The sequence below is a fragment of the Nyctereutes procyonoides genome, unplaced genomic scaffold (genome assembly GCF_905146905.1).
Source record: "Nyctereutes procyonoides isolate TBG_1078 unplaced genomic scaffold, NYPRO_anot_genome, whole genome shotgun sequence".
NCBI classification, from domain to species: domain Eukaryota; kingdom Metazoa; phylum Chordata; class Mammalia; order Carnivora; family Canidae; genus Nyctereutes; species Nyctereutes procyonoides.
In genome coordinates, this window is record NW_026575044.1 from 13,998,831 (window position 1) to 14,019,869 (window position 21,039).

The 21,039-nt window shown below is 56.2% G+C and overlaps 1 protein-coding gene across 2 annotated transcripts; it reads left to right on the forward strand.

Moving 5' to 3' along the window:
• Positions 1-8,855: 8,855 nt before the first annotated feature.
• Positions 8,856-18,032, forward strand: SH2D2A (SH2 domain containing 2A). 2 transcript variants are annotated; one of them, XM_055324189.1, is made up of 9 exons: positions 8,883-8,916; positions 9,448-9,608; positions 10,499-10,683; positions 11,318-11,407; positions 11,568-11,736; positions 14,817-14,966; positions 15,129-15,434; positions 17,021-17,195; positions 17,643-18,032. In XM_055324189.1, exons 1-8 carry the CDS (start codon positions 8,883-8,885, stop codon positions 17,189-17,191), a joined length of 1,266 nt encoding a protein of 421 aa, XP_055180164.1. In that variant the 3' UTR covers positions 17,192-17,195; positions 17,643-18,032. The 2 variants fall into 2 exon arrangements, with proteins under 2 accessions (XP_055180163.1, XP_055180164.1); XM_055324188.1 differs by having other exon boundaries at positions 8,856-8,916; positions 17,021-18,032.
• Positions 18,033-21,039: the final 3,007 nt, after the last annotated feature.

Consider the following 21,039-nt stretch of genomic DNA (forward strand, 5'->3'; position numbering starts at 1 on the left):
CCAGGGGGAGGCTCTCGGTGAGGCCCTGGGAGCATGGTCAGGAGCTTGAGAACAAATCTTCAGCTACCCCTGATGCCTGACAGAAGTAGGGTCTCAAAGAGGCTGCATGGCAAAGAGTTCCACCATCTTTGCTGTGGCCAAGGGACAGGAGTTCAGAGTGGGTGTGGTGAGGAGCAAGGGGAGCACCCAGCCCTAACTCAGGGGTATCCACCCTTCTCCAAAGCCAGAAGATTAACCCCTGCTTGGAACCTTGGCCAGTGGCAGACACTGCAGCCCTAATATTGGATACTGAGCGTTTCCCCATTCGGGTCCTGGGAAGGTAGGACATCTGGCCAGTTCGGCTTCTTGGACGAGGCCCCCACCACATTCCTCACTCCCACCACAGCAGGGAAGAGAAGACAGGGGGCCAGGGGAGAATAAAGTGCTGGGGGAGGGGCAACAGGGAGGCTTTTCCAGCACAAAGGTGCTGACTGAGATCCTAGGAGAGAAGGGATGGGTAGTGGCTCTCAGGGCCACAAGATTTCCCTTCCGGCCTCCCTCCCCACCAACACCCTCCAGGCAGCTCTGACTCTGAGTCACTAGGGCCTTGTCAGATGTCAGGATGGGAAAGGAGGAGTGTGAGGAGGTGGTGAGGGGAGAGACACAGGGGAGCCCAGACCGGGTCTGTGCATGCCAGAAAAGCTCAGGGCCTGCCCCACGAGCTCTTCCCTCCTCTGCCCACTTGTGAGCAACAACAGGGAGACTTTCTGCTTGGTCCCTACCAGAGATGGAGAAATAGAGGGCCACCTGGGTCCCCACCTGGGTCCCCACCTGTCCAGGTTGTGTCAAGCTGGTCCTTGTGCAGAACTGGCAGAGGGAAGGCAGGCGTATGGGGAAAGAGGGCGGATGGAGGATCCATGGAAGACTTGGTGGCGGCGGGGAAGAAATCCTGAGACTATAAAGAAGGCTCTCAAGAAAACGAGACAGGCCTCTTCCCTCTGGGAGGCAGAGGAAGGAGTGACTTCGCACAAAATGTCACACATCTTGGTGAGGCAAGAAGATAGAGGGGGGCAGGAGGGGGCAGCCGGCATCAACCCCCACACAGGAGGATGGAAGGGGCAGAAAGGTGACTTTCACTTTTTTGTGAAAGTCGGTGGGAGGGGCAGAGGAGGCAGGAGGCCTCTCTTGAAAACTGCCTTACCTAAGGGAGAGCCCCCCCACCCCCCATGAAGGAAGGTCAAGGGCTGAAATAAAATCTTGAAGGCCAAGCACTCTGTGAGCCACAGAGCACTACACAAATGCTCCTTGTTAAGCCGTTGTGGTATCATGTGAAAGATGCTGCAGGAGTGGGTTTAGCGCCGTGGAGCAGGGCGGGCACGGTGAGCTGCAGAGCGACAAGAACAGGCTACAAATGATACAAATCCTATTTTTTGCATTTACACGTACAAACTCAGAAAACTATCTGGAAGTGTAACTCTACAGCCAAGGGGTGGGAACTTGGACGGCATGTCTTCTGTTTGCTTATCTTCTCAGTATGTTTGTTAAAGAACGTACATTATTTATATGGTGAAAAACAAGCAGTCTCCTTTTAAGAGAAGCCTCCCAGTGTGGGTGGCTGAGGTCCGAGGCTTCGGATGGGCGAGGTCAGACCTGCAGGGCCCCGGTTCACCCTCTCTCTGCTTGTTTGGGTACCACAGAGTCTGATCCATGCATATTCTCCTCAAACATTGTTTCTTCCATGTTCTGGGCGGGGCCGAGGTCAGTTTTCATGAATGTAGGAACACAGCATGCTTCTGTAACCCCATGATGTCTTCTACCTGGAAAGATGTGAACTGGGAGGGAGATGGAGAAAAGCAGATAGTTCTCGGAGATCCTGGGCGACTCCAGGCCTAGCCCAAGGGAAGCCAACAGCTCTCCATTTGTGGTGTCTTTGGGACCACATAAAGTGAGGGCGCCTCCCTCCCCAACCAAGACAGGATACTCTCCACCTGCTCTCCCATGCCCCTTTCCGGACAGGTGCACAGACCTTCCCTCTCCTTGGCTTCCCACACCTGTCTAACTTGTCCTCCCAGGCTGAGTGTGGGCCACCAATATCCCTTGGGGCCAGCCGTGCCTTCTTTCCCACTGGACTCCCACCTTCCTTTCTTTCCCAGCCTGGAAATACCCATGGCCGGGGAGATGGCGGGGTCTCCCAAAGCTGCTCTTCCCCACTTACTCAGAACAGTATCTAATACCAATAAATCCTCATGCTGGCAAAGAACTTTCTATTTCCAAAGAGAGAGAGAGAGAGAGAGAGAGAGAGAGAGAGAGAGAGTGTGTGTGTGTGTGTGTGTGTTTAAAAATCTGCTTCAGAAAAAAAAATAAATAAAAAATAAATAAAAATCTGCTTCAGGAGCACCTGGGTGGCTCAGCAGTTGAGCATCTGCCTTCAGCTTAGGTTGTGAACCTGGGGTCCTGGGATCAAGTCCTGCATCAGGCTCCCTGCAGGGAGCCTGCTTCTCCCTCTGCCTGTGTCTCTGCCTCTCTCTCTGTGTCTCTCATGAATAAACAAATAAATAAATAAAATGTTTTTTTAAAAAATACTAAAAATCTGCTTCAGAGGGGATGATATCCATGATCTGAGAGGCCAAATGACCTGCCCAACATCACACAGCCAAGTCCAGCCTCTCCCACCCCCACCCTGCCAAGGACAGAGAGCAATCATCCTCTCCCCATCTTTTTTTTTTTTTTAAAAGATTTTATGTATTTATTCATGAGAGACACAGAGAGAGAGGCAGAGACATAGGCAGAGGGAGAAGCAGGCTCCTCACCAGAAGCCCGATGTGGGGCTTGATCCTCAGACCAGGATCATGCCCTGAGCCAAAGGCAGATGCTCAGACGCTGAGCCACCCAGGTGTCCCTCTCAGTCCCCATCTTTATCTCTAAACCTCATCTTCCCTGGCATGGCAGCCTTCCACTTCTGGCTGCAACCTGCCTTTCCAGCATCCTGACGTGCCCAGCCCAGTACAAACTCCACCTTTCTGCCGGCATGCCGCCTGTCACCTGGCCCATGCTCCCCTGGGACCTGCATCCAACTGTGGCCCATCCCCTGTCCCAACCTGTGGGCTGAGGCTCCTCTTCATGCCCTATGTGGTCTTGGCACCGTCCACAGTGCACTCTGCACCTGCTGCTATACAACCGCGGCGCTGGTGTCAGGAGTCACCCTGGGAAAACAGAAAGCAGGCTGTGTACTTCCACAAACACTGCTGAAGATAAGGGGTTGACCTCCCAGGGATGGGGGGCCGGAAGCAAAAAGGGAACACACCAAATAACCCTGATAACACAGGAAGAAGTTCCCACCTCTAGACTGAGAGAATGAGCAGGTGAGGTTAGGGTTGTCAGAGTCTAGAAGGGGGAGGGGGAACAGCACTGCTCAGCTAGGGTGGGAGTGACATGGACAGGAAGCAGACCGGAAGTGCAAGAACTCGCCCTCAGTCCCCCCCACCCCCCACCCCTGCCTGTTCCCCCCAGCAGACCTTCCTGCCAGCAGAACCTCCCAGAGACCTGCTAGCATCTGAGTCTGTGAAATGCTGTGAAATGTGGTTTGCAGTTGAAGGCCTGACAGCAGAGGCAGCAGTAAACAGGGAGAGGATGGGGGCTGGGAGACAAGGGGTGAGGGGCTGCCCCCCCCCCCCCCCCCCGTGTTCATTAGGTGATTATTTACTGATTATCGGTCCTAGAGTGCACGGGACACAACACGTGCTCTAACACAGGGGATGAGCTGCTGAGCTTCAATCTACTGCTGATGTTTGGCAGGTCGGGGAACTGAGGCCCAAGGGAGTGAAATAATTTGCCCAAAGTCCACAGCTAATAAATGGCAGAGCTGAGATCCAAAGTCAGAGCCTCCTCAAAGTTCGACCGACACCCTGGGGGGTCCGGGGAGGGCTTCAAGGGAGGAGTCCATACAGGCAGGAGGGCGACAGGTATAATCACCTGGCCCTGGCACCAAACCACCCAACAGAGGGACACTGACCTCCTGAGGAGAGCTGGTCCCAATATGGGTAAAGGAGTCACAGCGACCAGCAAAAGCTGCCCCTACCCTTGGGGAGTGCACTGCACAAAAAATCACAGTGGCTCCAGGACAGCAGTCATGGGCGAACAAGGACCTGGTGCCATGTGAGCACTAGCCTTGGGCCTCCCACCTCACCTCTTCCCTGCTGAAAGCTGCCCGTGGCTCCCCAGTGCCCAGGAGAGGACAAAGTTCCCCAGCTGGCACCCCTGGGCTTTGTCTCTTGGGCTCTCTGCCCTTCACACTCACTGGTGCCCAAAGGACCCGGCAGCTTTGAGCCCCACATCTTCAGCCACTTGTCTGCTCCTCTACCCTCCTCCACTTATCCCTGCTCATTTATCCTGACCATCAGCTTCTCACCCCTTAAACTACCACCCCCTCTCTGAAGGCTTTCTTGGCCTCATGCCACCTGGCTCCAGGCAGAATGGCCCACTCCTCACCCTGGGCTCCTAGCTAATTCCTAGCATTCCCAATTACTCGGGTTGGTTCACCTGTATAGCTCCCCTACCCTTGGGTCTTACTTATCTCTGTAGCCCTTTAAACTCTCAGGCGCTCCAGCACTAACAGGTTTTCAATAGGTGCTGGGAGATTTCAGGACAGAGCAGCAAAGGGTGAGAGAGGACACCGTTTCAGGAGCCAGACCCGAACTGAATGTTAACTAAACATACTAGTCTGCTCCAGCAAGTTACTGATAACTTACTTGAGCCTCAGTAACTCCTCTGTCAAGTGGGAAGTCCACTGCCCAAGCATACCTGGAAGTGCTCCCTCTGATGCCTGGTGCAGGGTATGGAGCCACCCGCCCCCTCCTTGCCTGCTGGCGAGTAGTTTTGATTTGCATTCCCTGAAGCTTAGTGAGGGGGAGCCCCCTGTCTTGTGCCCTTTGGCCAACTGTTTTCTTTGGGGAAATCTCTATCCAGATCCTCTGCCCATTTTTAAATCAGATTGGCGTTTTGCTATTAAGTTTTAGGAGTTCTTTATATATTGTGGATAGTAATCCCTTATCAGAGATATGGATTTTCAAATACGTTCTCACATTCGATAGGTTACCTTTTCATTTTGTTGGTGGTTTCCTGCTGTACAGAAGCTTGTGAGTTTGATGGAATCCCACTTTTTCATTTTTGCTGTTGTTGCTGCTATTTTTGGTGTGAAATCCATAAAGTCGTCACCAAGACTGATGTCAAGGGGCTTATCACTTCTGTTTCTTCTAGGAGGTTTATGTTTTCAGGTCCTATGCTTTTCATCTTAAGTCTTAACCTCCTGAGCCACCCAGGGGGCCCCTCTTTAATCCATTTTGGGTTAATTTTTGTTTATGGCATGAGATCATGGTCTGATCTCATTCTTTTGCATGTGGCTGTCCAGTTTTCCCAACACCATTTTTTTTTATGATAGACATAGAGAGAGAGAGAGAGAGAGAGAGAGAGAGAGAGAGGCAGAGACACAGGCAGAGGGAGAAGCAGGCTCCATGGCGGGAGCCCAACGTGGGACTCGATCCTGGGACTCCAGGATCGCTCCCTGGGCCAAAGGCAGGCGCCAAACCACTGAGCCACCCAGGGATCCCCTTCCAACACCATTTATTAAAGGGACTGCCCTTTCCCCGTGTATATTCTTGACTCCTTTGTCATAAATTAATTGACCATAAGTGCTTGGGCTTATTTCTGGGTTCTCTCTTCTATTTCATTGATCTATGTGTCTGTTTCATACCAATGCCATACTGTTTTGATTACTATAGTTTTGTGATGTAGTTTGAAATCAGGAAGCCTGATGCCCACAGCTTTATTCTTTCTCAAGATCATTTTGGCTATTCTGAGTCTTTGCGATTCCATACAAATTTTAAAATTCTTTGTTCTATTTCTGTGAAAAATGCAACTGGAATTTTGATAGAGATTGTATTGAAGCTACAGATTGCTTTGGGTAGTACAGACATTCACCCATAACTTCTTATCATGGCCCAATCCAATGCCTCCTAAAACTGCACTCCCTTCTTAGCCTCCACCCCCCCATCACCCCAGTCAGAAGACAGGTCTCTCCCCTGAGGTCCTCAAGGATGCACATGGCTCTGGGCAGGACTGCTTTGAATTGCCAAGTCTCTTCTGTGGTCCTACCTACCTTAGGATGTGAGCTCCTTGAGTGAAGAGGACGGCCTTTGACATCTAGTGTGTGGAACTTTCATATGTTGAAGCCCTAACCCCCAATGTTACTATATTGAGAGATAGGGCCTTTAAAGAAGTAATTAAGGTTACATGGAGTCATAAAGGTGGGGTCCTTGTTTGATAGGATGGGTGTCCTTGTAAGAAGAGGAAGAAACACCTGAGGTACTTGCCCAGCCCTGCCCAGCGCCAGCACAGAAAAAAGGCCATGTGAGGGCACAGCGAGAAAGCAGCCATCTGCAAGCCAGGAAGAGAGTTCTCACCAGAAACCAACCCTGCTGGCAACTTGACCTTGGAATTCCAGACTCCAGAACAGTGAGAAAATAAATTTCTGTTGTTTATGCCCTCCAGTCTGTGGTGTTTCATTATGGCAGCTCAGACTAATAGATGTGGGGGCTCAGGGAAAGGGTGCTGGGGGGGGCATGGGGGGCACCACACAAACCATCCAGCATGTGTGTTCTTGAGCCCCTCCTGACCCCTGCCCAGCTGTGTGCAGGGCAGAGGGGCTCCCAGACCCTGGCCTCCACAAGCCCAACCAGAACAGGAGCCTGTGGTCTGGACTTTTGCCCTAGCCGTGAGGAGACAGTGGCTAACAGTGCCCGTCATGGTGCCAGGAACTGGGAGCAAAGAACCAGTACCTGAGCCACTCCTCTAAGTTGTACTCTCTGCTGGCTCAGCGCCCATTTACTGGTGGAATCCCACAGCCGCCCCTCCAGAGAGGAGCATCTGAAGCTGGGAGAGATGGAGGGACTGCCTATTTTGACCCCACCACCGGGGTAGAGGGGGACAAGACACAGGCAAAGGGGAGAGACAGTCAGAGCCTCAGAGAAACTAATCCTCTCCCAACAACCTCCGTCCCAGGAGATGTTGGGGCCCATACAAGAGCCAAGAGCCGGGATGCATTTGGACAGAGCTGCGGTGAAGGGTCAGCTGTACCTGCGTCTGACATCCCTGCACCTACTCAGGCTGCAGGCCTGTGCCCAGGCCTCCAGACAAAGAGCGTGGGAGTGATTCCATTTGGAAGGTGAAAAATGCTTCTGTTGCAATCATCACAAAGTGCACCAAAGTGGCGGGCAGGATTTCCAGAATTGGGCTGTGCTGAGTGGACTCCCAGCCGCACAGCTGAGCACAGAGCAGAGCCCTGGTGTCTGATAGGGCCATGGAGGGCACAGTCCCACCACCGGCTCATTACAATACAGTGAAGGGCTTGGGGAACATGTTGAGAGCACCAGACTCATCACCAACCCCTGGGGGCTGGAACCAGGGAAAGGCCACATGTTTCAGGAAGAGACAGCAGGCAGCTGGGAGGAGGTAAGGTCCTGGGGTGTGGGCAGCCTTGTTGGGCATTGACGGTGGGGAAAGCACTCCCCTGCCTGGAGCTGATGGGGAAGTAACTTCGGGCTGTAAGCTGGGTGTCCAGACTCCTTCCTGGGCAGAGAGCAGCAGATAATCCAGCTGCAGACCCTAAGCCAGCCCCTGCCCCAGCCACTCAGTCAGTCCCCTAAGGCTGCCCACACGCACGTATGCATGCTCATTCCTTCTTATGGGTGTTTGTAATGCTGGTCCCTCTTCTAGAAACACCTTTGCCCACCTTCTTCCAATCACACCACTGTGTCCTCACGGGAAGCGTCTGTTGGCAGGCCCGGCTCCCCCACCTAACATCTTGAAGCAAGATCCTTTTTCTCTCTGTGTTCTTGGACCAACAACAGTGCCTGGCACCTAGTCCTGGACTGTTGGCTTAAATCATGGTGAAGTTAGTAAAGGAAGGTCTAGTTTCTAATCCCAACTTCTGAGACACTGAAACAACTGGCCATAGCACTTAACTTTTCTGAGCTTCAGTTTATTCCTCTGGAAATGGGGGTAATGTTCCCTGCCCATATATTTGTGAGGATCAAATGAGCGAGCAATGGGATTGGTCTCTGGTGTGGCAGCAAATATAGGCACAGGGAGAGTTTAAGAAGTCAGCATTGCTGTTATAATAACTGCTCACAATGTTGCTTCGGATCATGACCTCCATCCTCTGGATCTCCCCTCCTTCCTCCAGATTGTCTCTCCACCCCCCAGGATTGCCAGATTTTGCCCTAACCCAGTCCTATTATCTGCTGGAAGGTGAAGCCAGCCCCCCTTCCTTCCCACCCACTTCATCTCAAAGATTTCGTATGACCTCAGAAAGTCCTTCCAGAAGTCTTCCCCACATCCTTCCTGTTGCAGCCCTGCCCGCGTCACTCCTCATATGTCCTAAAAGCACAATCCTGAGTAGGAATCTCCCAGGACCCCAAATATCCTTTTGAAGTTGACATCCCCATTGCTGCTGCTCAGAACAAGCTGAGGGGGAGACAGAGAGGGAGGCAGGGAGAGGAAAGGTGGTCCCAGATTGCAGTGAGGGAGTAGAGGGAGAAACAGGAGGGATGGAAGTCAGACACCAGGCAGGACCTCCCAATACCCAACAGCCAAGGGCAGAATGACACAACTACCCACCACCACAGCATCACACCATCACCACCTTCAGCTGCCTGGCTTCCGGAGGAGGGACAAGTGTCTTACGGCTTTCCATGACGTGGGTCCTCTGCCAGGGTTAGGGCTGTGGGTAAGGCGACATTTCCTGCCCTCGGGGGCTGGGGTGAGAGAGATGAGTTGCTGAGTGTGCACATCTTTTGAGAACACATACACACACCCTGCTCCAGGGGCTCAGTTCCTAGCCTGGCCCCATGGAGCTCCCCCTGGCCCAGATCTGTCCCCAAGGTAAGTGCAAAGCCTGGATGGCGGGTGGAGGGACATCCAGACCCTCAGATCCCCTGCTGTCTCCAGGCCTGAGCTCCTACTTCAGGGGTGAAGGACCCACCCCAAGCCAGAACTGGCTGGGCAGATGGGCAGGGAGCCTACAACTACTTTTCCCGGCGCCAGTCAGCTCAGCCCTGGGGACATAGGTGGCAGGGTCTGCTGAGCGCTCCTTAGCAGAGGGAGGGCGATGAGCAGAGGATCTGGAACATAAAGAGCAGAGATCTGCCCTGAAGAGACACACAACCCTACCCCCTCGCTGCACCCCGCACCCCACACCTGCACTGTGGGGCTCTCTGCTTCCCCATGCCCATCTCCCTGCCAGCCCGTGCCTCCTGGACTCCTTACTCCTCCCCCTTGAGAGACCCCCAGTTGGCACTGTCCCTGTCCTCTCATCAGAGGCACACAGAGCTCCTGGGAGCCTGGGGGAGAGGTAGCCCCTCACCCAGACACCCCCCCTCTTCCCCCCCCACCCCATCCTCTTTGTGCTAACAGGAAATGGCAAAGCCCCTGACCCTACCTTCAGCACCTTCCAGCCCCTGGAGCTGCCCCGCAGGAGCTGCCAGGACCTGGGCTTGCTCCAGGGGCCCAGGCTCCAGGCCCTGAAGGCTGAGGATGCCCAGCCCAGCCCCAGGGTCCCAGCTGTCCACACTGTGGTAAGGGGAAACCCGGCTGGCACCACTTCCTCCTTGGCTCCCCTCCTCCCATCGGTGAGGACTTGAGGGTAGATAAAGGCCAATAGGGGAAAAGCGGGAATGATCTGGGGCTGCCTATAGGGCTAGGGCATGGAAGGAAGGAGGGAGGGAAGGGAGATGGGGAGGGAGGGAAGAAGGGAGGGAGGGAGAGAGAAGATGGGGAGGAGCGAGGGAGATAGGGAGGAGAGATGAGGAGGAGGGAGAGGAGATGGAGAGAAGGGAGAGGAGATGAGGAAGAGGGAGGGGAGATGGGGGGCAGGAGGGGAGATGGGGAGTACCTCCTTCATTCATTGCATTGTCCCCTTACCATCCCTGGGATGCACAGGCTGAGTCTGAGGGTGACCAGGGTACAGGGTACCAAGTCCCAGAAGCAGACCTCTGCATCTCTGTCCCTGGCTTTCACCTGCCCAGTGCGTCTGGGCCTCCGTCCCTCTCACCCACAGGGCCATTAGAAAGTCCTCCCTATGATCCAGCCCAGCCCCTCCCACAGGAGGCTGAGTCCTCCCTCGTCTGTCCTCTGGGGTGAGAGGTTGTAGCATCATCTCCCTGATCCTGCAGGCCTGTCCTTCCAGAAGCCTCACACTCAGGTTAAGAGCTAACTGCTACTGGGTAAAAGGCCTGCAAGCCCAGAGGGAAGTGGGCAGAAATTCCCTGGAAAAAAAAGCAAGTGCAGCTGAAGAAGGGGTTTTAAGCTGGACCCTGAAAGGCACCTCCTGGGTAGTTATAGCCTAGAATGGGCAACTGGGATGGGGAGCAGGGGTGAAGCTGCAGAGGTGCAGCTGGCTGACGGTCAGGAGGAAGCCCATACATCATGGCTAACTCCCCCTCCTTGAACCTTCCCCCTGTTTCAGGCATCTCCTCAACCCCGAGAAGCTGCCTCTAGCCCAGAGGATGCCGAGAAGGCTGATGAGGTGTTTGGGGAAGGAGGCCAGTCCCTGCAGGCCGAGACCCGGGCTTGGTTCCAGAAGACCCAGGCCCACTGGCTCCTGCAGCACGGGGCAGCCCCAGCCTGGTTCCACGGCTTCATCACCCGGAGGTGAGTCACAGAGGTGGCGGAAACAGGCCCAGAGAGGGGCAGGGCAAGTCCTGGGGCCCAGGCCCAGCAGAGTGTGGGGCTGCGAGTCCAACCATGAGTCCTGGAGGCTCCCAGGCCAGTGTCTGAGGCATCTGTCCTGGGGGAGGTCACCAGGGAGGCTACAGGCCCCCCTCCCCCCCCTCTGGATTTCAGCTTCAGCTCCTGTCTCTGGCCCTCCAGACCTCATGGTTTCCCCCCCACACCTCCCACACCCCACCCCCAGATCTCCTGACCTTTCTGCCTCACCAGCCTCTACTCTTCCTTGTCTCTCTGGTAGGCCCTTCCTCCTGCATCCCTCAGCTTTGCCTCCTCTGCTCCAGTTCAGCCTGTGATCTTGGAAATCTACAAGTCTCTTGCCACCCCAAGGCACCCCCACCAGGCTGTCCTCTAGGATGAGGCAGGGCTGAAACCTCTCCTGGGTGGGACCTCTGGCCCCTGTGTTCTCCAGGCCCTGCACCTGGGAGCAGACCCCACTTCTCTCTGCTATCTTCTTCACCCTTCTACAACACCTGAGTCTGCTTGGTTGGGGGTTGGGGTCTGCCTTGAGAGTCCAGGACAGGCCAGAGGCTGGAGAAGTCTTCTCCACCACCCACAGGGAGGCTGAGAGGCTGCTGGAGACCAAGCCTGAGGGATGCTACTTGGTGCGGTTCAGTGAGAGTGCTGTGACCTTTGTACTGACCTACAGGTGAGGGGGCAAGAGCAGGGGCAGTGCCCTGGTCATCCCAGCGGGGTGGGCTGGGTGCTCCTGATGCAGGAAGGGCAGGGGCCAGCCGGGAAGGAGAGAGACCCTGGCCTGGGTGGCTAGCCAGGCCTGAGGTGGCTCTGATCCCATGGGTGCCCTCCAGGAGCCGGACTCGCTGCCGCCACTTCCTGCTGGCCCAGCTTGGGGATGGGCGCCACGTGGTGCTAGGTGAGGACAGCGCTCACGTGAGGCTGCAGGACCTGCTGCGACACTACACAGCGTGCCCGCTCAGCCCCTATGGGGAGACACTCACCGAGCCCCTGGCCCGCCAGGTACCCCCAGCCCCTGGCCCCAGGGACCCTGGCCACCACCTCATCCCCCCCCTGCGATGCAGCCATAGGTCTCTTGTCCACCCTGTGCCCCTAGGATCCCCTCGAGTGCTGGGGAGGGGTCCTTCACAGATGAGCTCAGCCACACAAAGACAGCAGGCACATGGGGTCATTTGTGTTTTCACGTAAGGACTATTTACTGAGTACAGGGCTACAGGGCTACAGCACAGTGCTCGTGCTGGCAGGCCCTGGAAATAGAACCATGAACAAGACAGGCCCCGGCCCACAAAGCTCACTTACCAGCAGCAAAGACAGATGAATAGGAGCAATCAAGTGTGAGAAGAGAGGAAATGCAGAGTGAGTGCCACCAGGGCCTGTGTGGCAGGGAGCACACCAGGGAGTGCCTCCCCCCAGGGTGGTCAGGCAGTCCGAGGACACAGGTGCCAGCCAGTGATCAGGGTCTGGCAATACAGCAGGAACAACTGACCAGAACAACCCTGCCTTCTGGACCTTACATTCTAGTGTGGAGACAGCGCTCACATAAGACAGAGAAACAGATAATCTGTAGTATGTCCAGTAATGATAAATGCATGCTAATAAGACAGGGAGTGACAGGGTTGGGGTTGTTTTACACAGGGACACCAAGGAAAGCTACTCTGGTAAGGAGATATTTGAAGGGAGGCCTGGATGAAGTAAGGGAAGGAGCCATGCAGGCAACTAGAGGAAAAACCTTCTAGGCAGGAGGAACAGCAGGTATAAAGGTCCTGCAGTAGGAAGCTGCCCGAAGTGTTTGAGGAAGACTGACAGCAGTCAGGAAACTAGCATAGGTGGATGAATTGGACACGAGAGCAACGATGAAAGAAGGGAACCCTGTATGTAGACTCTCACATGGATTTCGGATTTTATTCTAAGTGAGGGGGGATGGCACCACACAGGACTGACATGATCTGGCAAGTTTGGGGGTGGGGTAAGGAGGACAGACAGAGAAACTACAATACTTCAGGTGAGCTGGTGGCCGCCTGGGCTAGGGTGGCTGAGGTGGAGGCAGAATGCAGGGTGTGGAGTTTTTGGTTTTGATTTTTTTTAAGCTTTTATTAAATAAAAGCTTTTAAGCTTTTATTTACTTATTTTATTTTTTAAGCTTTTTTTTAAGAGACACAGGCAAAGGGAGAAGCAGGCTCCACACAGGGACCCCATGTTTATTGGGGGAATCGATCCCAGGACTCTAAGATCACGCCCTGGGCCAAAGGCAGGCACTAAACCACTGAGCCACCCAGGTATCCCCCTTTTTTAATGGGGATGTTCAGTAGGCAGTTAAATATGTGGGTCTGGAGCCTGGGACAGAGGTCTGGGCTGGAGATAAACACCTGGGAGTCATCAGCATATAGAAGGATTGATTGTCAAGCTTTCAGGAGGGCTGAAACTTGGGAACTCCCCAGGAACTTGGGAGGGAGTGTCAATGAACAAGAAGGGAATACCAAGTCTCCAGCATTTAGAGTTTGCAGAAGGGAGAGCAAACCTATAAAGAAAATTGAGGGCAGCCTGGGTGGCTCAGCGGTTTAGCGCTCCCTTCAGCCCAGGGCCTGATCCTGGAGATCCAGGATCAAGTCCCATGTCGGGCTCCCTGCTTGGAGCCTGCTTCTCCCTCTGCCTGTGTCTCTGCCCCCCCCCACCCCGCCCCGTGTCTCTGTGTCTCTCATTAATAAATAAATAAAATATTTAAAAAAAAGAAAAAGAAAATTGAGAAGGATCAGCCAGGGAGAGAAGAGAAAAACCAGGAGCATGTGATGCTCTAGAAGCCAAGCAAAGAAAATGCCCCAAGGAAGGGCATGCCAGTGGGTCCCAAACTGACCACTGGCCTTGGCCAGGAGGAGCTCACTGGTGGTACTGGCAGGAACGGTTTCTCAGGCTTGACTGGAGTCAGTTCAAGGAAGTGTGCCTGTGGGCAAGTCTTGTGTGGACCTTCACCAGGAATGGTGGACATGAAGATCCCCAGCAGTGGGCACAGGGTGCAGGGAAGTCTGGAGGTGAGGGGAGCCGATGCACTGGAGAGCTGAAGGCAGAGCTGTCAGGTGCCGGCTCTACAACCAGGTCTCAAAGGGTCTTGTCCCAATACTCCTCTGGAGTTTGGACTTCCCCCTGGAGGACCGGCAGCTGCTGAAGATTGCCAGGGGAATTTCTTCAGCTCACCCTGGCCGCCAGTGAACAATGGGTTGCAGACCAACATGAGGCAGGGGAGGACTAAGAGGCCTGAGCTGGGGTAATGGTTATGGCACACAGAGAGGGGAGCAGGTGTCAAGTTGTTGAGGCAGCGGAAGGAGCAGGGCTGGGGCCCCATAAGATGAGTTGGGGGGTGGCTCCTGAGAAGCTGTCTCAGCATCAGGGTGAGGGTGCTGCCTTTTTAGTCACAAAAGGAATGCAGAGAAAGGAGGTGGTAGGGGCAGGGAAAGAGAATTCTGCCGTGGATCCAGAAAGCCCGCAGTACTCGCACATCTCCAGATGCGGACACGCACTTGGTGGACACGAGAAGCATGAGGAAAGCCTTGTGGCCTGAGTCTACAAGAAGCCCTGGGCATGTGCACAGCTAGGCTGCTGAGCTAAAGCCCAGCTATCATGGAAAGGGACCTTCCCACGGTCAGGGTCATCTTCCTGGAGGCTGTCTCTCTGCCCCTCAAATGTCCAGCTTAAACCTCCAAGGAGTACTCCCCCGCTCCTGCAGAAATAAACAGATGGGACAGTCTTGGAGATCTGTCCCCATGCTGAAAATATTTAGGCTCAAGACTTCTGAAGTCATGTTGCATTTTTACAACCACAGGCACAAATGCAGACTGGCTGTGTTCCCGGTGGAACTGAGGTCAATGCTAGATACAGCCTGTGAGCTGAGCTGCTTTCCACCCTGCCGTGGGGCCCCCTTACCATCTCCAACCCTGCTCCTCACCCAGGGAACCCAAGGGGTCCGAATCCCTGTGGCCCTCCCCCCACACACCCTGCACCAGCACCAGCTGATTGTCTCCCGGATGACCTGGCCACCTCCACCCACCATCCCTCCTGCACCAAATCCCTGAGGCTTCCTTTCCCTGCAGACTCCCGAGCCTGTCGGACTTTCCCTGAGCACTGAAATGCCGGACTCTGGAAACAAAAGCCAGGACTCACACCCTCAGTATGGCTTGATCCTCAAAAAGTTGCAGAACGTAACCCCCACGCAGAAGGAGGGGGCCGGGGAGCCCAAGGAGGTATTGGGCTGGGGGGGGGGGGCTGAGGGAGGGCAAAGGGCGGGTCCAGCGCGGGGCGGGGCCGAGGACCCGGGGGCGGGGCCTCCAGGACACCCGCTGCAGCCTCAGCCCCGCCCGGTCGCTCTGACGCCCCCTCCCCTCCGGCCTGGCCTTCTCTCCCAGTCTCCCCAGCAGCCCAGGCCCAAGCCTCCCTTGCCTGCGAAGCCCCAGCTGTCCCCCGAAGTCTACACAAGCCCGGCTCCGAAGCCCCGCCCGGCCCCGCCCCCCAAGCCCTCCCATCCCATCTACCAGGAGCCCGACGAGCCCATCGCCTTCTACGCCATGGGGCGGGGCAGCCCCGGGGAAGCCCCGTGCAACCTCTATGCGGAGGTGGAGATGGAGGTCCCTCCTGGGGCCGGGGGGCCACCCTGCGTCCTCGGGCACCGGGCCCTGCGAAAATGCCGGTCCAGGCCTGTCCCAGGAAGCCAGGTAAAGCAGTGCCCAGAGAAGGAGGACCGTGGGGAGGACGTCCTGAAAGCCAGACTGGGGAGGATAGTGAAGGTGTTCGAGTGGATGCCGGGGCCAGGGTGAAGGTCCGAGATCGCTGGGCAAAGAGAGACTCCGGGCTGCCAGGAGCCCAGAAGCGGCTCCCTGTCTTCGCCCTGGGGTCACTGGGACAAGCCTCCCCTCTGTCATCCCTCTCCACTTCTCAGGAGAAATAGTGGTCCGCCCCTCTCACCCAGACACCCCCCCCCCATACCAGGAATCTTGGCTCCAGCCATGTCCTCTCTTCCTCATTGGAACTTGGGCCTCTCCCACTCTGGCTCCCTCCCCTCCCCCTTCACAGCCTGAGAGCTGGGAGCACTGGGAGTCCCTCCTGTTGTCTCTGATGAGCTCAGGAGAGGGAGCACCTGCTCTCCTGCTCCTCCACACACTCCCTTTGCCAACCCTCACCCCCACCCCGCACCTCTTCAGTCCTCTGATGAGTGCAAACCAGTGTCCCAGTCCAGGGCAGCGTGACACCTCCTGGCCACCTCCACCCTTTCCCTAGGCCTCTGCCCCCTCTACAGGCTGTTCCCCACCCTCCCTGCGATGCCCCAGACCTGCCTCAGCCCTTAAGCCTGTCTCCCCACCCTCACCCCCAGCTTGGGCACTAGAGATGAACCAGCAGCCCACGTCTCCACTCAGCCCCCAGTACCCCACAGCCTCCTGAAATTGGCACAGCAGCCCACTCTCACGCTCTCACCTTTCTGCCCAGACTGCCCCTCCTCTGTTTCCCAGCCAGAAGAATGACTCTCCAGCCACCTGACTATCCCAGCCAGAACCCCAGGGCTCCCTCGACATTCTCTCTACCCTGACTCCTCATAGGCCTCAGATTCCTGCTGGGTCCCTCCCCCCACCCCCACCCCCGCAGCTGCAGCCTCAGCATCCATCATCAGGATTTTCCAAGCTTCCTAACTGGTCTAACCACAAATCTTGCCATTTCTGATTTACTCTGCCCCAAGGAAGCCAGAATGGTCTTTCTAAAACAGCTAGCTCAGGGTGCCTGGACGGCTCAGTTGATTAAAACAGCTAGCTGGCCCATGCGGCCATCCATACTGGTGCAGGCAGAGGACCTCCTCGTCAGCCCCCCACCAGCTGCTGCCATCTTCACTAAGCTCTTTACGTCTCTCTGAGCACACCTCCCACTGCCCTAGCCATCCTTCAAGACAGTTTGTTCTTCTGTTCCCTGCAGATTTCCCAAACACAACCACAGTGGCCATCCCCCTGTGCTACATACACACCTGCCACACATACCACTGATCACCTGGGACACCCAACTCCACTGGTTCCCGGGAGAGTGCAAGCCCCCTGAGCAGGGGCTGGGACTTAGTCATCTGTTTCCAGAGCACCCAGCACAGTGCCTGCCACAGAGCTGGTCCTCAGGAAACGGTTGTTGAATGAATGAGAGCAGTTTAGGCCTCCTCTGTGCAGGCCAACATGCATTAAGACCAGAGGACAGCCCTTGAGGCTGCAGGTAGGCCTGAGAGGTGAAGGGTAGAGGGCGTGACCTAGGATCACCCTTCTCTCTGCAGAATCCAGGAGCCTGGCGACCACAGTCTGAGAACTCTGTGACTGGACAAGGCCCTCCTGTGCCCCACCAGCCTCTGCCCTGCTGGGGGCACACCCTCCCTCACAATCTTTCTAGACAGAGGACAGAAGAAGACAAAGGACAGGTGTGGCTTCCCCTGGGGCCTCCCCAGTAGCACGGTGAGTCTGAGCTGGGGGAGGATAACCTAGAACCCCAGGTGCTCTTCTCAGGAAATGTGCATGGAACAAACCATAGGCAATCAGACTAGAAAGGACCTCAGCCATCATCTACTGCAAAGATGGCACAGAGGTGTCATCTCACATGCCAACTGCCATCCATTGGTCGCGGCTGCCTAGAGCTCTGCGCTGTGAAGGATGTTCAGGTCATCTCCACACTCAGCAGAACAGAGCACCGTTATTGATTAGTGATGTCTGTTGTGGGCAGAGAGGGAGGCAGTATAACAGCGTCTCTTTTGCCATCACTGATCCAGGCCAAGCGCCCGGAGGTGCAGATGTGGAGACAAGCCAGAGAGGGATAGTGACTGGGCCAGGGCCAAGGACTAGAACCCGGGCTTCCTAGGTCCCTTGCCTGGCACCCTTTCTTACCCCATGTCCTCCTCTCCACAGGAAATGTCAGAGATTTCCTGACAGGAAATCTGGCTGCTCTCCAGAGTTCCACAGCATGGAGGCCTGGGTGCCGGTGGAACTCCAGATCCCAGTTTAGCCCCATTCCCTGGACAGATCAGGGCCCCCACAAGGAAGCCTGGAGTTCAGAGGAGCGGATGCAGACTCAGCTCCCTTTCAGGGACCCAGGCACAGGCTCCCTCCCCAAAGTCCCGGAGAACCCGGTGGGTGGTGGTGGTGGTGGGTTGGTGATGCGCAGTCCTCCAAGGAAGGGTGCAAGGGTGCCCCTGCTGCCTCCCACTGCCCTAGCTTCTCCTCCTGGAGTCTGATTTCCTTGGCCCTCTGAGCCTTAGAGTCTGGGCCCTGGTCCAATGCTGCTGTTGTCTGAGGAATGGTTTGGCGAGAACAGATGTTAGAACTTGTTTGTTGATTCTTGCCTGGCTAATAAATCATCACCAACAACCTCTTCCCACAGGGATCCAAGTACTCCGGGCTCCTTCTGTCTCAGACTCTCTCTCATTCTCTCTCTCTCTCTCTCTCTCTCTCTCTCTCTCTCATCATGGAGGGTAAGGGCTTGAATCGCCACTGCAGTGGGGGGAGCGGGTCTGGGGGTTCAGAGACACCCGGGCAGGGGTCACAGATCTGGGCATTGTGGGGTAAGGGTAATTACACCTGGGCTGCAGGGTAAGGGGCCACAGATTCTTCCCTGGCAGGGCTAGGCAGGCAGCTGGAGGCAGAGGGGTGGCTGTATCACCTGGGGGTCAGGCAGGAGCGGTTGGGGCCTGCACCTCATTCTCCACAGGACCGGGGGCCCCCAGCGGTGGTCCAGGGTCCCTCTGTGTCACCCCAGCCTCTTGGGCGTTGGCCTTGCCTCTGTCAGGACCTTACTTCCTCCCCTGACTCACCCCTGACCCTCTCATGAGGCTTCTTCACTCTCTGCTCAGACCCACCTCAGCACCTGCCTGTCGCCCTGTGTAAAGCTCCCCACTCTGGCTCCCACCCTCTGGAGGAGTCAGCCTGGGGTCTTCTTTTCCCTCAGATGGTGAGCTGCTGGAGGCAAGGCGGCATTCGCACCCCCCCTCCACCTGAGGCGCAAGGCTCTGGGTGCTCCTAGCGTCCCATGTGTGCAGCCGTCCTTATGCTGTTTCCTAGGAGAGCTTGGGCAGGACAGTCTGTGCCCATTGGGATCCCCTCCTCCTGCCAAGGAGGCCCCCACACCTGTCTGGTACACAGTGCGTCACCTGCCCCGCACCTGCCTGAGTCTGTCCGTAGACCCCTCCCTGAAGGGGTGCCGGCCACGGACACACACACCCCCCACCCCACCCCCTGCCCTGGGGCACCACCACCAGTCGGCCCAGCGCGGGCACCAGCCCCAGTGACTAGTGATTCCCCTCCTTTCCAGCTGTGGAATCAGCCTGAGTGCTTGCTGCTGAGTCAACAGTTGGGGTTCCATTCCCTTCTGTCTGCAGGTCTCCTAAGCAAGAGGAGAGATGGGGGGAGGAGAGGGGAGCAGATGGCTTTGCTAAGATCAGGGAGGCTGAAAGGACAAGAAACGTCTCATAGTAGACTGGGGCGGGGGTCCTGGCTGATTCTTGGCAGAGGGGGGTGCGCAGAACAAGGAGAGGCTTCCTGCAGAGCAAGAGCTAGAAATCAGTCAGAACGGCATTTCCTTACACTTGGGAGTATAATGGGATGGCAGGTGCAGGGAGGGGGCAGAAATGCCTAGTGACCCCCCTGGTGTTTCTGGAGGAGCAAAGTCTGTGAGGGGGGAGGGGGGGCAGGGGTCCTCCTCCCTCTGCAGCTCAGGCTAGAGGTCAACTCACCCAAGGGGGCATTAGCAAGAAGCCTGGGTGGTGGTGTGGAGCTGTGCTAGCCGGTGGGGCATGGCAGTGGCCCCTGCACCACAGGTCCATGGGTCCCCATAGGATGCCTCCATGTTTGCACACGGGGTGCCATACAGGTCAGAGGGGACATAGCGGCTAAGGGCTCAGGGAGGGAGGGCTGCTGGGGCTCCAGGAGACACTAAATCCTTTGTGGCTGCTCCTCCCCGCCCCTTCAGTCAAACAGGAGACTGAAGTCTAGAGAGGGGAGGGGACAGGGAGCTGGAGGCAGGCCCTGCTGCAAGCCCCACCCCAAAGCCCCAGGTGGGGGAGTTTCTCCTGCTCACCACAACCACCAGCGCCCATGCACTACCCTCCTACTCCACTCCCAAGCTGTGAGCTGCAGGGGGTGCCACGTACCCTGGATGAGAAGCTGAGGAACTGGTACAGACAAGGAGGGAGCAGTTTGTGCAGCAGGTGCTCCTCCTAGCCAGAGAGCAGGGCGCCACAGGGGAAGGGCATTTCCTGGAGCCAGAACAGCCTCTCACCCCAGCTGGGGCCTCCCTCCAGCACTGGGCAGCCCTGGCGGCTCTCTGCACTTTCCCTGGGGTCCTCTCTCCCCTGAACTGTCCCTTCATCCTGCACGCTCCCTCAGCCAACGCAGCACATGCTCCATTACAGCAGCACATGCTCCATGACATGCCCTGTAAGTCTGGCTCCAGGGCAGGGGGTGAATGGCAGTTAACACATGACCACATGACCTCATTTATCCTGGTGCACAGGGCATTGGCCCCCCACCCCCACCCCTGACCCGCTCCTGGAGGACCAGGAGCCAATCACTGCTGAGGCCACACCCTCCACCGCTCTACCAGCTGGAAGACATCTGTCCCTATCCAAAACACAGCTTGGCAAGGAAGAGGCCAACAAGGCTAGGTGCAGGCCCTGTGGCGCACTCCAGCGTCCTCGCAGCTTCCCCAGGTCCCACAGACCTTGAGCCATCCCCGCAAGGGCCTGCGGCTTCTTGCACAGCAAACAGCATACGGCCACAGTGAAGACCTTGAGGAGGCCCCTCTCCAGGGGCCAGGGCCTTGAGGGTGGCGGCTTATGAGACTTGCATCTCTGTGCAATTCCGAAGTCTGATTTTTAGGGGCCTCAACGTCTGGGCTCTGCTCCTAGACCGTGCCACCCTGCACCCTCGGGCCCAGGCCAGGCCTCTGGGGCCCCCGGACTATCTGGATCCACTGACCACAGCCTCTGCCGTTCCTCCCTCTGCACCTTGGCTGGTGCTGCCACTCCAGTTTAGCCAAGTATCACTCCTTGTTCCTTTTCTCTCCACCATCCTTTGTCTTCCCTTTGCTGTTTATCAGAACGTGAGGCTACCATCTCCAGGAAGCCTTCCAAAGAACTGTTCATTTCTAATTTGTATTTCTCTTGGTGACCAGGAAATTCCAACCACAAAATAAAATGTCCCTTTTGGTAGAACTAAAAAGTGGCTTTTCAAAAAATGGCAAAGGCTATTTGCAGAGCACAGATGTGGGGCGCCAGAGCCTCAGACAACTGGCCTGAGTCGTCCATGTCCA